The sequence below is a fragment of the Thermobia domestica genome, chromosome 8, assembly GCF_964235325.1.
Source record: "Thermobia domestica chromosome 8, izTheDome1.hap1.1, whole genome shotgun sequence".
Lineage (NCBI taxonomy): Eukaryota > Metazoa > Arthropoda > Insecta > Zygentoma > Lepismatidae > Thermobia > Thermobia domestica.
Genome location: NC_137461.1, coordinates 104595620 through 104613083, shown reverse-complemented (window position 1 = coordinate 104613083; position 17464 = coordinate 104595620). Strand labels below are relative to the sequence as shown.

General features: G+C 35.0%; 1 protein-coding gene across 2 annotated transcripts in view; it reads right to left on the bottom strand.

The window, feature by feature from the left end:
• Positions 1–17464, bottom strand: part of LOC145693108 (acid sphingomyelinase-like phosphodiesterase 3b) — a 670115-nt gene that overhangs the window by 503809 nt on the left and 148842 nt on the right. For both annotated transcript variants that reach the window (XM_081768814.1, XM_081768813.1), the window contains exon 2: positions 1771–1924. In XM_081768814.1, coding sequence (XP_081624940.1) covers positions 1771–1924 — 154 coding nt within the window. The remainder of the gene's footprint in view (positions 1–1770; positions 1925–17464) is intronic.

Genomic DNA, 17464 nt, shown 5'->3' with positions numbered 1-17464 from the left:
AAGAAACATTCAGTACGTGAAAAGTTATTGTCGGTTCTCAGTGACAAGTTGGGTATGCAGAGAAGTTAATTTTGCATGTTGCAAAGAAAGCAGAAGCTTCTAAAATAGATACATAAAGCTTTATTTAAGAAAAATATCCATGTCATAAGTTTCAGTAAGTCAAAATAAGGTATATGTTGATGAAAGGAGGCAAAGGATAGGTATTATGATAGAGTTTACTCTATGTATGCATGTGTGTCAGTCAGACTGACACATATTACATGTTATAGTGACAATTCGTGCCAGCTTTTGTTAATCAATGCATTGAGGGGATAAATTGACAGTGATTGTAGAGAGATTTCGACATGTAGTCCCTTTGTTATAAGAAAATTCATCAGATAAAAGGACTATCGTCTGGTTGATCTTCGTGTATGTATACATCATAGGTTTAGGTTACATAACAAACACGCTTTCTCAGCTTCTGGGACATTTAATTCGGTATAAGCCTAATAGTAATGTACCTTTGGTTTTAGATTAGCAAAGTACATGTGTCAATGATACTGATATATTAAAGAAAGCTTCTAATGCTACCACTACACAGTACTCAAAATTGTCAGTCCTTAATGTATCTTTCTTCTGCAGTTTGAAAAACAATTTCAACTTATCTCACGGCAAGTTTGTTCGTAGAAACCCTAGCAAAATGTTCTGAAAGAAGACTATAAGAAAGTCAGTTTCAGTTGGAAGAAATCAGCCTCTGTTGAATTCTTCGCACATGCATTCCGAAAATGATTGTGTTAAATTGTGATTTTCGGTTTTTGATTATATGCGTAGTGAAATATTGAAAACAATATGTTGTAAAACAGGTTGAAAACAAAGTTTGTTATTAACAAGCCTACATTGTTTCAGTGTTATTGTATTTCAACTTAGGTTGTGATTAATTGCAGCAAAGTTTGCAAATGTAGATAGTAGAAACCTTACATCTAACTTAGTATGTCATTGCGTTTAATATTTGCTGTTAAGGACACTGTTTTCAAAGATGAGAAGAATTTCATTGTTTATATAGTGTCGACACCTCCCATAGTAACAACTGTCGAGTCTCCCGCAAAGATTTCCAAAATCTACTGATCCGCACCACCCCGTTTATGCGTTCTTGCATTTGCAAGTAGTGAATTGACGGGCAAAATTTTGTATTTTATAACTAGGGCAAGGATTATTGTCAAGTATTATCGCTTTTGCAGGATAAAATTATCGTAACTTTCAGAGTAGTGTCGAGTTGTTTCTTAACGTGTCGAAATGTCTCTAAATGACCCTATACTCTCCTAAGAAGTGTAAAGAGAACCACGCGTAACGTAAATTACATTTAATTATATATGAAAATGTTTCAATTCCGTCCAGTAGATGTCAATAGTTCGAGGACTTGGGCTGCCATCTAATGGCGCGAAATATGACTTCTTGGATATTTATACATCTGTTTCAATAGTAAAAATAGGATATGGATAGCCACCGTTCAAGTACCGTTACTAGTGAAGGATTAGCGGATTGATTCCGTTAATGAACTTAGTCGAAATAATAGTTCTAGCTATTTATTGTGAATAAGAGAGCAATTCAGTATTTTACTTTCGTTCAAGAGTTATCATGTGATGTACCGGACGTATCAACATTACAATATTATTACAAGTCCTACTAGCGTGATCCTACTAATATTAATAATACGTTTACTGCTATGTAAAGTAAATGAAAAATGTGTTAATTTCTGAATAATACAATTTTCTTCGTATCTTCAGTACTTACCCTGTCCAAAGAACAAATTCAATGTTGTCGCTGTGTTTCTGGCGCATGGCTCTGGCTGCAGATTCCACTAAGTCCCATGGGGCATCACAGCTATAATCACCAAATTGACCAGGAGGTCTCAGAGACCCTCCTCCTCGATCCGTGGGCCAACACACTACGGAAAAGAGAGAGAGGAATTTAAATTAGATAAATGTATTTCCTTCTAGTTGATGTAATATTTATGGGTGCTTAATAATACATTATGCCTGCATGGTAGACACCGAGCGTGTCGTGTAGTCACCCCGACAGATTGCAGGTGGTGAGACACATTCCACTAAAGTACTCCAGCAATATAATGACTCAAGTACGTATTGGATACAGCATCCTTCAGTTCCATCCTTCTGTTGACCTTCATTTTGTACTGATCACGTTATCATCAATAATGAATAATAATCTATTATTATTATTATTATTATTATTATTATTATTATTATTACACTTAATCCGACAGATAAAATAAAGTAATTAGATAAATATGCATAAAGATGTACAAAATTAAGCATCAATATTATTATAATTTAATCATAATTTAAATCAAAATAAAATCTGAAAAACAAACACCTATTATTATTAATACTTGTTACAGTTTCGAACACATAGCATTACCTTCTTCAGACACATTATATTAATGTATGCGATAATGTACCTGATAATATATCAGATAATGTGTCTGCTAATGTCAAATGATGTGTTTGATAATGTATCAGATAATGTATCTTATATTGTGCTAGCATATATTACCCGCTTCGCTGGGTTGAAATATAAATTTAAATGGACAACGCCGTATCTCATGTATTGAGTACCCGTGAAATATGTTGTTTTCGTTTTTAATGGCATCGATTTAAACAGCATCGGAAAGACCATTGATCATCTCGGCGACCCCGAAAACCATGGATTCGACACTAATATTGGTCATTCTCGATCATTTATATATATAGATATATATTTCCCCCCTCACTCATGTTGTGGGTCATGGCATCGGAACTGTCACCGTTCATCGCAGCGACCCACAGAAATGTGGATTCAGCACTAATAACGGTCATTTTTCGATCATTTTTAAATATCTATTCCTCCCCCACTCCCAAGTTGCGGGGTTGAATTTGAAGTAAAACGGGATCGAAAGTATCATGTTCATCTAAGCAACCCAGAAAACTATAAATTCGACACTGATAGTGGCCGTTTTCGATCATTTATACATACATACATACCTACATATATAAATATATCCTTTTCTCCTCCTCCAAGTGACGGGGATGATTTTGGCTGTAAACCGGATCGAAAATGTCACTGTTTACCTGACTGATCCCGAAAACTATGGATTAGTCACTAATATTGGTCATTTTCGATTATATATATATATATCATCAGAAGTGTCACTGTTTCTCTCATCGACCCCAAAAACTATGGTTCCAACAATAGTATCGGTCATCTTTGATTATTTTTAATTTTTTCTCCCCTTCCTCTCTCCTACGGTATATATAGCTCCCCCTCTCCCTCCTCCGTGCTGCGGCACACGGCATCAGAATTGTCACTGTTAATCTCAGCTACTCCTAAAACTATGAATTCGACACTAATATTAGTCATTTTCGATCATATTTAAATGTTTATCCCCCTTCCCTACGTTGTACCCTCCCCTTCTCAAACTATCACGGCTGAACTTGGATCAAAACAGCATCAGAAGTGTCACTATTTCACTCATCGACCCCGAAAACTATGGATTCAACACTAATATAGGTCATTTTTGATCATTTTGAAATTTCTCTTCCCTTCCCCCTTCCGTACGTTACATCGTCGAAGTGAATAGGCTAAAGTAGTCCCTACCCCTAAAGTCATGTATGTTGAAAATTTGATTGAGATCGGTCAGATGGTTCACACAGTGATGAAGTCACAAAGGTAGTCATTTTTATTTTATTTTTTTACATCCCCCTTCCCTCCCCTAGGTTGACTCGTCAAAGTGAAACGCTAAAAAACACTCAAGGACCGACCTTCATATATGTTGAAATTTGATCCAGATCGGTTGGGTGGTTCAAAAGTTATTAGGTTTTATTAGTTTTTATTTATACGTCCCCCTCCCTTCTACACCCCTAGGACCTACCGTTAAAGTGAAATTACAAAAATGTTTCCAGATCCGAACCTCATGTATCTTGAAAATTTGATTGAGATCGGTAGGATAGCTCAAGAGCTATTAAGTTACAAAAGTGGTCACTTTCAGTCTTATATAAATTGATTTTTATATATCTCCCTCTTTTTCTCCTCCCGTACGTTACTCCGTCGAATTTAAATCATAAAAACGATCCCAGGATGAAACCTCATCTATGTTGAAAATTTGATAAAGATCGGTCGAGTGGTTCAGGAGTTATTAAGTTTTATTTATTTTTATACCCCTTCCCCGCCCCTCAGTTCTACCGCCAAAGTGAATAGCCTAAAACCAGCCCAGCCTCGAACCTCATCCATGTTACAAATTTTATCGAGGTCGGTCGTGCGGTTCAGCAGATTTAGAGTCACAAACATATTGATTTTCAATTTTATATATACAAATTAGATAATGTGTCTGATGAAGGAAATGATATATTGCCGAAATTGAAGCACACATGAGTAATAATAGGTTTTCCTTTGATCAGATTTTACAAGGGCGATCCCAACAGTAAAGTCTACTACATTTTAGAAGTACCAAAAAAAGTAAATTTTTCAAAAGCGTTCATATCATTTTATAGTTTGAACATTTAGCTGTTCTTCTACCTAATCACCATTTCGGTCGATGCGATTTTCTAGCTGCCGTGGCAGTTTTTGTATTCCCATGCCATACCATTCACCACCATGTGTCTGAGGAAGCGTTGAACCTTATCTTTTACTTTGTCGTTGTTGCTAAGTCCTGATCTGGTCAAATGTTCTTTCAAACTTAGAAAACAGCTACTAGTCACTGCTTTGCTCAACCTTTGAGACTTCGAAATTGACGGTCTTCCACTCCTTTCTTCGTCGTGAATTTCAGTATGAACAGCTACAAACTCCCTCCACCACTTGCGGAATTTCTTGACATTCATTCACGACTCATTGTATACACTGCCGTCAATTGGCGATGAACTTCAATTGGTTTAATGCAAAAGGCAATAACTGAGCTAACTTCGCACTTGGCGGTAGCGCCAAGCGGGAGCTTCATTACAAACGACTGCAAAGCCAAGACTAAGCGTAGCAGTGAGGTACACACAGACTTGTTTACCAACAGCCATCAGTGTTTACCAATAGTGTTACCAACAGTCACACGAACAGTTTACCTGTGTCCCCAGCACTTTAGAGACTTTACTTTTGGGGTTACCCTCGTATTTAATTTTTACGTAGTTCTGAAGCCAGAATGAGTAGTATTAAGATAGAATCAATACAATACAATTATACAGTAGATCATATTGTATTAGTCATTAGGAATTCCCGATTAGAAATATATAAATGCTAAACAAAATCAGATCTTAAGTTCTTTCCACGAAGGGCTACAGCAGGCCACGGGTCTTTTAGCTAGACTGTGAGTAATCAGAGCATTCATTCTTATTGCCGTTATCGTTAGCTCGTACCTAGATTTCAGTTGCTAACTGGTAAATATTTGATCCTCACCAGTAATCGAACACATATCCGTGTAGGATTATACTCATTAATAATCCCACAGATTTTGAAAAGGAATGTAGGGGAATAGAGGTACAAAGATACTCGAGGAAACGTATTCATTAGTTCATGGAGAGGTGCATTAAGAAAGAACGAAATAGACTTAACAGTGTGCAAGGGTGTGTTAGAGAGACGGAGAGAACATGGTCGGTTTACACAGACAGACTGGCATTTCTCTCACTCTTTCATTCACTTTTCCTACTAATTCGGATCACGTACAGCCTTTCTCCATCGTTTCTCTTCGGGAGGTTGATGGAGATAGGAGGAGGAAGGGACTCTGCCGCTTTTCTTCGAGTTTTGGGGCGATAGCTAGTGATGAATGGTCTTCGAGTTGGAAGGTTCTCTTCGTGTCTACAAACGTTGAAAGCCATAAATACATTTCTTTTACTCCGTTCTTTCCTCTCTTTCTCTTTCAGACTCTTTTTGAAGAGCGGAAAGCGTTTGTTGGAATGAACTCCCAAGAAAATAGCTTTGTCAGTGGGCCGACGAGACGGTTGGTGGGAGAGAGAGATAGAAAAAAAAATTGGAACTTTTGACCTGGCAAAGAGTGTGTCTGAAGTTTACAAAAAAGAAGAAAAAATATCAGAAGATCACGCTGTTAGCACTATGTGTTATCTCTTTTCTTGTGAATGCATGCTTCAACTAAATGGTTCTGACTATTAAAGGTGTTATACTAGCTAGAAACTTTTAGTGATGAAATAATAGCCTACATAAAGTATCTGATTCAGGATTTTCCCAAGGAAGGGAGGGCAAAAGAATGAATCCAAGGGGGCAAAAGACAAACACACAAGCACACTTGCAAATACACAAATAATATAAAACAACAGTTGTTACACATATCCTTATTCATCATTAACATAGGCAGTCTTTCATTATTGGCAGATCACTTGTCGCAACTGAGAAGTTTCCATGCTCCACAATCTGCCACTAACCTCTTCGTCTTCACGCACGATTTTTCTGTTTTGGTACTGTCTATTAATTATAGCCTCCTTTGCTCCATCCTTCCTTTCCCTGCCACCATACTCTCCAGCACGTCTCTCATGATACAGTTCCTTCTTAGTCAATGTCCCAATTATCCATTCTCTTCTTCTTCTCAATAATGTCTAAAACTGCCCTTTTCTTTCCCACCATTTCTAACACCCTCTCATTCGTTTTCCGCTCGATCCAGTTAATTCTATGCTCCACACAAAGCATTTTATGAGTCTTTTTTCTCAATTCTTTATACAAAGTCCGACAAAATAGTATTTTCTTTCTCCTAAAGGCTTTTCTCGTCATTCCTATTCTTGCTTTCATTTCACATTCACACTTCATATCATACTAATAATACTAACCAGGTATCGAAAACTAGTCATCTGTTCTATTTTATCCCACTCTACTTCTATATTTGGCACCGACTGCTTCGTTCCAGTCACTATAGCTTTTGTCTTTCTAACATTCATTTTCATCACACAGTCTCACATTCCTTCCTCATTCCTAACATCTTATTTTCTCTTCAGATTTCACAACAAACGCCATATCATCTGCAAACCTACACCTAATCATTCTACCTCCTACTGAAATGCTATCTTCATTATGTAGGCTCATTTTCACCATCTCTTCTAAATATATATTAAATAATGTAGGCAAGACACAGCATTCCTGTTGAACTTCCCTTCCAATTGCACTCTCGTTTGTCATTTCCTCTCCTATTCTAAGACTTAGTTGTTGGTTCATATTAAGTTTCTTTTGAATCTTCGATCTTTCCATTAATTGCTTTAAATGAACCATAGCACTTTTGTATTTAATATACATACTATAACTAGCGCGCTTATCTTTGGTGCAAGGGTTCTGGATTCTATTCTCATTAAGAGAGCCTTAAAATTTGAACGTATTACGGTGGTTAGGTTTCCACCTTCAGATGTCGATCCACATCTCATATAGACGCGGCCTTGAAAGAGGAATTCACAACTTAACTTCATTACAACGCCTCCCTACATATATTATATAAACGAGATTGTCCACCAAAAAGCTTCGTTGAGCTCCTCCGTGACTAAGCGGTTGGCGTACGCGCCGTTAGCGCGGGAGACCCGGGTTCGATTCCCGGTGGGAGCTCATGTGGTTCGGATTCCACGTTAATCAGTAGGTCCACGTCTCATATAGCTTCGCTGCTGAGCAGGACGATAAACTCAAAATCAACTCAACTCAAAAAGCTTCGTTAAATGTAATTTATTAATAATTTTATTTACTCAGAATGGACACAGTTGAACACCAAATTCCATCCAAAACCCTGAATCTTGATTCACAGGCAAAATTTCTACATAAAATAATCCATTGGGTCCTCGGTTCGATTCCAGTTCGTGCAAAGTGAGCTCTGCGCTGGAGAAACTCCGTGTGCGTGGGTTTTCTGCGAGTTCTCCCATTTTCTTAAGCTTTCTTCATTCCACCATTTCGTTCATTTTTCATCACCACCATCTCCTTTAGCCTAGCTAGCATAACCGTGGCACGCAAAACTTAAAAATTTCATTTTTTCATTTCATAAACAAAATCATCTTCACTGTTAAATATTCTAAGAGACAAGAAAAATCTTTATAGGAAATAATTATATTGAGGCAGCAACTTGAGTGAGTCCTTAACATCACTGAGTTTGTTATAAAGTAGAATTGAATTAGATAAAAATAATAGTTACAGGCCGATAAGACAGGTACATAAGGTTGAATTTGCCTGTTGAAAAGTAATAGATCAAATTATCTTTATTATTCATAATAATTGTCAATAGGGACACTGGATATTGTATACTAGTATACCTGTATTGTAAAAAAAATAACTTAATATAAAAATTGTACAAATTATAAAAGAGAATTAATAACATGGTCGAATTAGCGGTGAGTTTAAAACTTTTGTACTTTTATAGGCGCCATTTTGATGTTGTCTAAAAGCATCTGCAAGACATATGAATCGGAGGCTATTTACTACAAAGTAGCACTTTCGGCCCACACATACAAAAATAGCGTAATCTACTACTCTACACCCAACATTTAACACTAACAATATGACATTCATTGAAAGAGCACATCTTCAATTTATTTTCTCAACTTACGTTACTGTTGTACTTAGCCTTAAGTTATTTCCATTAAAGCAAATATAACGTGGGTTGGTAATTTACCTACTGTCTACTGAATGATTAGTGCACTCCATAAAAGTAGTTCGTTGCTTTATATCCAAAATAGTTTAGTATGGTATCTTTATTTTTAAAGGAAATATTATTTAATATTAACTCGAGTTACCTTACAAAACAATGTTGTACTCTTGTCATTTATTAAATGTTAGTTGTACTTTTGCAACATGATTACAATTTCAACTCCTTCGACAGTAACAAGACATTAAAAAAAAAAAAGACAAACCATCCACACGTTATGAAAATACTATTGTTTTGAATATCTTTTGCAACTCAACTGAAGCGGCGGACACGACTTTGATTACTAATTAAAGTTAGTCATATTAACCTTTAGATCCACGTATCGTACAGACTTAATCCTGAAAGGCACGTTGAACTGCAAATTAACCAAAAAGTTATAAGCAAATTTTATCCATACGGTTAGCAGTAACAGAAGAAGAAACGAGAGAGACCAGACGCTATTATAGCATGCAGAAATAAAATTAAAAAAGAAGGCTGCACCAAAGGAAAACAATAGGGGAACCATCTTATAACAGTGAAGAAGCAAATACATAACACACAATTTCATGCACAAATTCATACACAAGATAGAAGAAAGACAGTTGTTTTAACCCTTTAATTGGCAAAGCATGAATGAGTTATGTTAAAAATTTCAAATTTGGATGATTTGCAAATTTTAGGTATTAAATTCAAAATTTATGGTGAAAATGAATTTATTGTTTACAATAAATTAAATATGATACGTTGCCCACAAGCAACAATGCCCATTTGAGATATCTTTTTTTTTTTTTTTTTTTGCCGTGTAACATCTCTCACACTTTATGTATATTTTTGTTTGCTGGCTATGATCTACTTAAATACCAAGCAATTATGATACATTCTGATTACGTTCTTCTACAAAGATATATGAGGAATATACAAATCATATTATATATATATATATATATATATATATATATATATATAGGCAGATAGATATAGATATTTATTTGTTTCTTGCTATATATATGATAATACCAAAATAACTACACACTGTCATTACATTCTTACATACACAGAGGCATATAGTTTGTGGATATACGTATTTCTGATGCTACCACACAATTACACACTGATTGCGTTCTTACTTACCCAAAGATATACTGTATGTGAAATACATGCACCATATGAAATACTGTATTTATATATTTCTAGCTATATATCTGATAATACGAAACAACTGTACACTGATTACTTTCTTACATGTACAGGAACATATACTGTATATCGTTTGCAGCTATATTTCTGATGATACAAAACAATTACACACGGATCACTTGGCAAGGTGAACCTCTGGTGGTTTGCCATTGCTTTTCGTTGAATGATGACGTCCTAAGGACGGGACTTCCAGTTCAACGTGAGATCCGAACCAATATTGTGCCCCCACAGGGAATCGAACCCGGGACTACTTGATAAAAGGGATTGAGCTTATCCACTTATACACCCGTGATATTATGTATATAGTAGAAGTACGTAATGTATTGTTCTGCTAACCATAAATTTATTTGAAACAGTTCTCTTACTTTTGTTTGTGTTTCAAACAAATGGTCGTAGTAGATTCAAACCCCATACACGAACCGAGGAAACCAGATCTTGCGCAATCGTAACAAACTGGTAGTTGCGGTAATGCACTAATTTTACATTATGTGCAGTAATGTAGCCAGAGTTCTGATTTGGAGGGACATATTTGCAAATGGAAACGACTTGGCCCAGTAATTATATAGTGAGTTTATAAATAAATATATAGTAAACTCATGACATTTGGGGCGGCAAGCTAAATTTTGGCGAACCCTTGTCCCCATGGCCCTCTATCTACATCCCTAACTATGTGAGTGATTACTTCCAAGACCGGGAAAGAGACGATTGTGAAAGTTCCAGCTTTTTAGACATGTCCTATGTCATTTCCATATGAAAGGATACGGTCTTGAAATATACCATATTCTGGTACTGTTGCTCTTAAGCAACACAGTTTACAAAGGCGTAATTACTACTTTAGTAAGTTAGATATGGCCATGATATTTTACATAAATATCAAGTGAACTTTCGCCTAGCTTCTAGTCAAATCGCAAAACGAAACATTTATTTCTTCAGTGCTGCACACAATAAAACAAACAAGACGGAAACGCAAGGAACCAAATGTTTGAAACACGTCACTATTCTAGTGACAACTACGGCTAAACTTCCGAATTTCCGGAGAAAAAAAAATCCGACAAAAGAGAGGTTGTTTGTAGGCATCACTGCCAACTGGAAGACATACAATAAATGTGCTTGTGAGAAAAATATAGAACTTTCGTGTTGCTCAGGAACAACAAGGTTAAATAAAGGGTTAAAACAAATTCAGAACATGATCCATACGTTTATTTCACTGAAGATTAATATTTACTTCTCATTTAGATGAATCAAGTTATTTCCTTCTCATTTAAATGTTCACTTGCATCAAAGAAGGGGCCTTACCACAAGTATGAATCGACCTCATTTAGGCACACCAGTCCTCACAGGAACTTTACGCTTGGATCAGCTAGAGAGAAACAGATAGACGAGCCTGTAGATCAGACAATTTCAACTAACTGGAGTGTAACGAGGTAGCTTGTCTTTACGCTTGAAGCAGACACACAGAGGAAGAAGTAGTACGGAAATGAATGAGGGAGAATGGAGTATTGGCAGTGTACAAATAGTCATGGATTCACAAGTAAGATACCAGCAAAATTAGTCCACCATCAAAGGATGTTTGACATCACTGCCTTCATGAACTCTAGATTTGTCGAATATCCTCTCGTGTACTTTCGATTGGTTTACTAAGAATGCGAGAAATAAACTATAACTTCACGGACCAACGAATAAGAAATAAGTGCTATAGAACTCTAAATAACTACTGTGTGCTCTTGGAGGTATGTTTCAATATATATGAAAATATAGTCTGTTAACTTTAGAAGCAAGCTACAAAGGCGTATAGAGACATATTTACTAATGGTTCGACCTAACATATTTGTCATCAAAAGGTTGGAAATTTTTAAGTGGCCAATATCGAAAGAGTGTGTTAATAAATTTAAGCAGATAAAATAAACGATTATCCATTGGTAGGCTGCACTCGTGTGAAGTATTGCCATTGGAACGATCATAAAGTCATCGCTGAAGGGAGTGATAGATCGGACTTTTGGTTTGTTTAGTTGTGCCAGGTGGAATTTTGACCAAACTTGGCATGAAAGTAGACCATGACTTGCTTAATATTACGTGAAAAACATGATTACTATATAAATGATTTTTTGATTTCGTTCAAATCTTGTGCTAAACTTACAAAGAGTAGAGTATTGAAACACAAACTATACAGCATGAAAACAAAAGCTCACCAAGTTTCGTTTCAGATGTCGTGAGAGGCCTTCGTGTAAGTATTTGGCTGCTAGATGCGCATATACTTTGAGTGATCATTGAGTGTGTAACAGATGTTCATGTGCTCACTAAATGGATTGTAAAGGCAGGCAGAGAGCTTGGTATACCATATTGGACAGTATTGAAAGTGCTATGGAATCTATGTTTTCCAGCTAATATTGATGATGTAAAGAATCGAATCAAAGAGGTTGTGGGTAGGGTTGACCAGGATATGTTTCGACTAGGTGTGGATAAAGTTGAGACTACCATCTGAACGCAGGCCGGTAGCCAGCCCAAAAATCTATGGGGGGCCCGGTAGAAGTTAGGGGGGCCAGACTCAACCATATCATAGTGCATAACCATATTATAGTTCATTTGCAAGCCTACCATGAAAATTTTAGGGGGCAAGTAAAAATGTAGGGGTGCCGGCCCACCCTAGCCCCCCGTGGATACGGGCCTGTCTGAACGTATGGCATGTGACTACAGGAGAGCATCTGGAGCACTTGTAACAATTATAGTCAACGCTTAGTGAATTTTTTTTAATTTCATGCTTTATGTTTCACCGCGCTACATCATACACGTTTAACACAAGATGCAAACGAAATCACAGATCATTTGTAGTAGCCGTCTATTTTAATGTACGTACACAGCTTTGGTTCTCGAGTGATGTTCTATCAAAATTGGAATTTGAACTTACTCAAATATTTGCAAAACAAAAATAACTGATTGCTATTTGAGACAAAAATTAGGGGAAAATGTATGGAACACACCTATAAAAGGTCAATTTTAGGTCAAAAGTTAAGTAAATGGAATATGTACTTACAATAAAGATTTTCTAAAATCAATGGAATACAGAATTATTTTTCGCAATCGGGAAAACTCGTTGTTCTTCTCAAACCTGATTCTTATCATTCAAATTCAAGATTACTTAAAATCCGCGTTTTTTGATATTACTAGCAACAAAATTACTTTCAATTAGAAGTTTAAGTGACCATAGAAAGACTCACTACAACGATCTATTGCAATTTAAAAGGGTCCTGATTTATCAATCTAGTATTTATCATAAGGATGAGAAACCCGCATTCATAATAAGGATTTAAAAAAAACGCAAAATTACTCTCATTATCTGTAATATTCTCTTATCTCAACATGCATTACAGTCTCAATATTAACTATGACTTTAGAAAAAAATAAAAGGCACTTTTTGGTCAATAGTTTGGAATCAGACCAAAACATTTAGTAGACAATTGGACTTCCATTCTATTTTCATGTCCTTTTACATTTAGAAGAAAATGACGTTACTTTTAAAGTCAAATTGTTGAGCTGAATTACTTTTTCTTTTTCATCTTATGGTCCTCAGCTAAACATCAGAAAAAAAGTTATTGGGAACAAAATTAACAATTTGTCAACGGAGAAAGACAAAAGCAAATGGATACAAAAAAAGTTTTCGGCAAAACAGAACGTCAACAATAAAGCTAAAACGCATTGCAAGAAAGAAAGGAAAGGAAAAAAAAAACTAAAAAGGAAACGAAAGAAAATTTGTCATTGGGTGGGGTTTCTTTAGGTGAGATGTAAGGCATTCTTCTTTTTTTTCCTCTTTTGTATTAGCTTAATATGTTCTGAAATACTGGTCTAGCTACTTACATAGTAGCTATCGATAAAAAGATAGACTTCCTCCGTTTCTACAAGATTTGTGGCTCCACTTGGTCTATTTTTCGCGTAACGATCTGCTAAATGTTGCCAGATCTTTGGTTGTCTGAACTTACGAGTCAGAAAAAAGAGGGCAAAGAATTTGTCTACTTTTGTGTCGCGCCAGACACATTTTGAAAACAATTCCAGTGATGGACGAGAGTTAAAGTGACCGTTTTGTTTTAGTAGTAGTATCATTCTTTTCCTTCATCCTCCCGTTTCAGCTTCGACTACTCAAAAAAAAAAAAAAAAAAGATTGAGTCGTCTTTCTTTCTTATTGCGCTTGACTTTTCTTCTTCGTTATTGCAGAAAATGGTTCATCATTTTTAATTTGTATCATTTTATTCTTTTTCTTCTTCGTGTTTTACCTCATCCTTATAAATGTATCTAGTCCTTAAGGATAGAAAGAGCCTTTCACTATCTTGCAATTTCCTGAATTATTCTCGACTAGCAGAATACCCGTTCTTTGCACGGGGAGAATATGTTTCATTTTAGACATGAAGGGTTGAATTTCGATTGAAGCGGTATCAGAAGTGTCACTGTTTGGCTCAACGACCCTGAAAACTATGGATTCGACACTAATATCGGCCATTTCCGATCATTTTTAAATATCTTCCCACCTCTCCCTCCCCAAACTTGCACCGTCAAAGTGAAATGATAAAAACATTCCAGGTCCGAGCCAACCTCATCTATGCTGAAAATTTGATCGAAATCGGTCAGGTGGTTCAAGATTTATTAAGTTATATATATTTATTAAGTTAAGATATATATATATATATATATATATATATATATATATATATATATATATATATATATATATATATATATATATATATATATATATATATAACTTAATAAAGGTAATTGGTGAGTACTTCAAATTATATGCCAGAAGCCAAATTGCCTCTATAAAAATTGTTGCGTGAGCACCTTGGGATTCTGAAACATGTATTTTTGTATAGCGCATATACTAGTTCCTAAACAAAGTCTTGATTCAACTACGGTTAAGTCCCATAGTTTTGGAGCTATGGATCTTTTAATTTTTTTCATGTTTTCGGCAGCCAGATTGGTCTATACTTTTCATCTTATCTTCGTGTCTGGAATCACCTCCCAAACGCTGTGGGTGTTTTTTTAAACACCTATCTATCTATCTATCTATCTATCTATCTATCTATCTATCTATCTATCTATCTATCTATCTATCTATCTATCTATCTATCTATCTATCTATCTATCTATAGCTGCTTGAAAGTGGCTTATTTGCGGATTCGTAATTTATAGGTCTAAAAATAGTAGGACGGCACAATCAATTATAGTAGGTGCAGTGAATTGCATAGAATTAACCAAAAAAGTAAAAGCCGACCAGTGTTTCATTGCAAAATTGTGCTATCAACTGAGAAAAACATGTCCCAAAGTGGTCTATTTGCCGACTATGAAAATCACAAAGAAAAGTGTTTTATTTTTAGAATATTGATGTTTGATAGACATTAGAAAGCTGAAAGGAACAATTTAATCTTTATCAACTATATTATCAACCTTCAAATAAAAAAGTTTGCATTTTTGGGACAAAAAAGTCAATGTGTTAGTCAAGAATGATGTTCGGTCATCAGAGGGAAAAGTGAAAAAAATTGAATTTTTAAAATTTCTGATATTAACTATTGTGAGTATCTGTAATTGTTTAATGTAGTATTATTAGCCATTAAAATAGGTTTTCCATCTTGATTGAGCGTTTAATATGCAAATATTTATTATAAACCGAAAAAAGTGGTCTATATGCGGAAAAAAGGACCAGATTTCGCGAAAAACCGGAATAATCTAATTCTCCGTAAACGTTTAAGGAAAATAAGGTTTGAAACATATTTCCCTTTAGGGTGAGATTGTACATGACAATTTTTACTTCAATATTTTCATTAAAATGCTTAATAATGCACATACAATAATTAAAGCTGCTTGTGGTCTATTTGCAGAATTCAGTGTCACCATCTCCTATCTGAAAACTTCAATCTCATTTGACTGGTGTTTTAAATCAAATACTTAAAACCGAGAGTAAGTTAATGGCGACATTCAATTTATGAACATGAATTCCTAATTGACATTAGAAAATGCACCATTCGGTTTCTTTCAATCGTCACATGATTAATTTTCTTGGCCAATTAATGTTTTACTACGTGCTACTTAGTTTGCAACATTGTGTTTTTGCGGTCTAAATGCGGAGTAAGGCTGCCAACCTTGCACAGTAGATAAACTACAATATAACGATACACAATAGATAAAATTTTCTGATGTCGAAAATGAAATTTACTTGCCATACAATGTTTTTTTCACGAAATTAAAACTAGATTTCAATCGTTTAAATATGGAAAAATACAATTATATTGCCAAAAAAGCAAAAATTATTTACGAACATTAGGGAGGAGATGCAGAAAATTACACCGACAGAGACAGAGTTTTCTTATCTTACGAGTTAGTCATACTTGATATTTGTGAGACTACTTTCACATACATCTATAAAGTTGCCTTGCCCTCTCCTCCCCCTGGACTTTCAAATTTCGACTTGAAACTAAAATCATCGGTTTGTTTTTTATGTGTTGTTGACTCTTTGGAAGAAACAATCGTTTGTTTCGATAAACATTAAGAGATATATACAAAACAAAGTTGGGACAAATTCACACTAACTCCCTCACTTTAAAATTTCGATTCAGAACCAAAACTTCAGGAGATATTTGCAAAATAAAGTTTGGGGCTTCTTTACATTGTCCTTCAGTTTTGAAATCCGACTCGAAACCAAAATCAATCGTTTTCTTTTAATTTTTTTGATTGTTTTGAAGAAAGAAAAAATAATTTATTTCGAAATCTTTAAGAGATATTTAAAAATAAAGCTGGGACTAACTTCACACTCACTCCACTTTCAAATTTTGATTCGAAACCGAAGTCAATCGTTTGTTTTTCAGTTGTTACTGATTCTGTTGAAAGAAATAGTTTCTTTCGAAAATTATTAAGTATTGCTCTACATATAACAAAAACAATATGAGTCCGCTTCCAACGTTGATCGTCATAAAGTGAAAACGGTATTATATAGCAAGACGCGGTCATCTGTAATCAATTAAGCATCCCAAGAATATATTTGGTCTCCACTCTAATATCTCTAAAACTAGAAGTGATATAAATTTTAACCACTTATGATTTCAATAATAATTGAAAAAATATCATGCCATTAAAATTAAACACCATTACGTGGTGTATATGTGACACTTGTTTAATGTATAAAAGGAGAATGAAGCACTATTTTTATTCAGTCTTTGTTCCATCAAATAGTATTACTTTCCTTCTTTCCAATTTGTAATAAATAAAGCAATTTTAAAGCGTTATTATGTAATCTGTATTCGTTGTGTTTCACTTCTTACTATCAAAGTATAAAAGAAAATAATGAAATACCGTACTGGTTTCTTATGGAATCTGTATCGTATCGGGTATTATTATTTCGCCTTTTCCTTTTTAAAGTTTATCATAAAATATGTTCTACTTTCAATTGATATTAATTATTCTGTTATATATATAAACACTTGAAATTATATGAACTTCGAAATCTGGACTCCCCTTGATGAATTTCTGCGTACGGTACTGATTGTGTTCCTCTTCACATTTTTCACTACTTTCTGCTCTGAATGCAATTTGGAAGTGCAGGGCAACCGTGAAGATTACCACCAACTTTATTATCAAAATATTTTAATGCTTTTCGATTTTTCTTCAAAA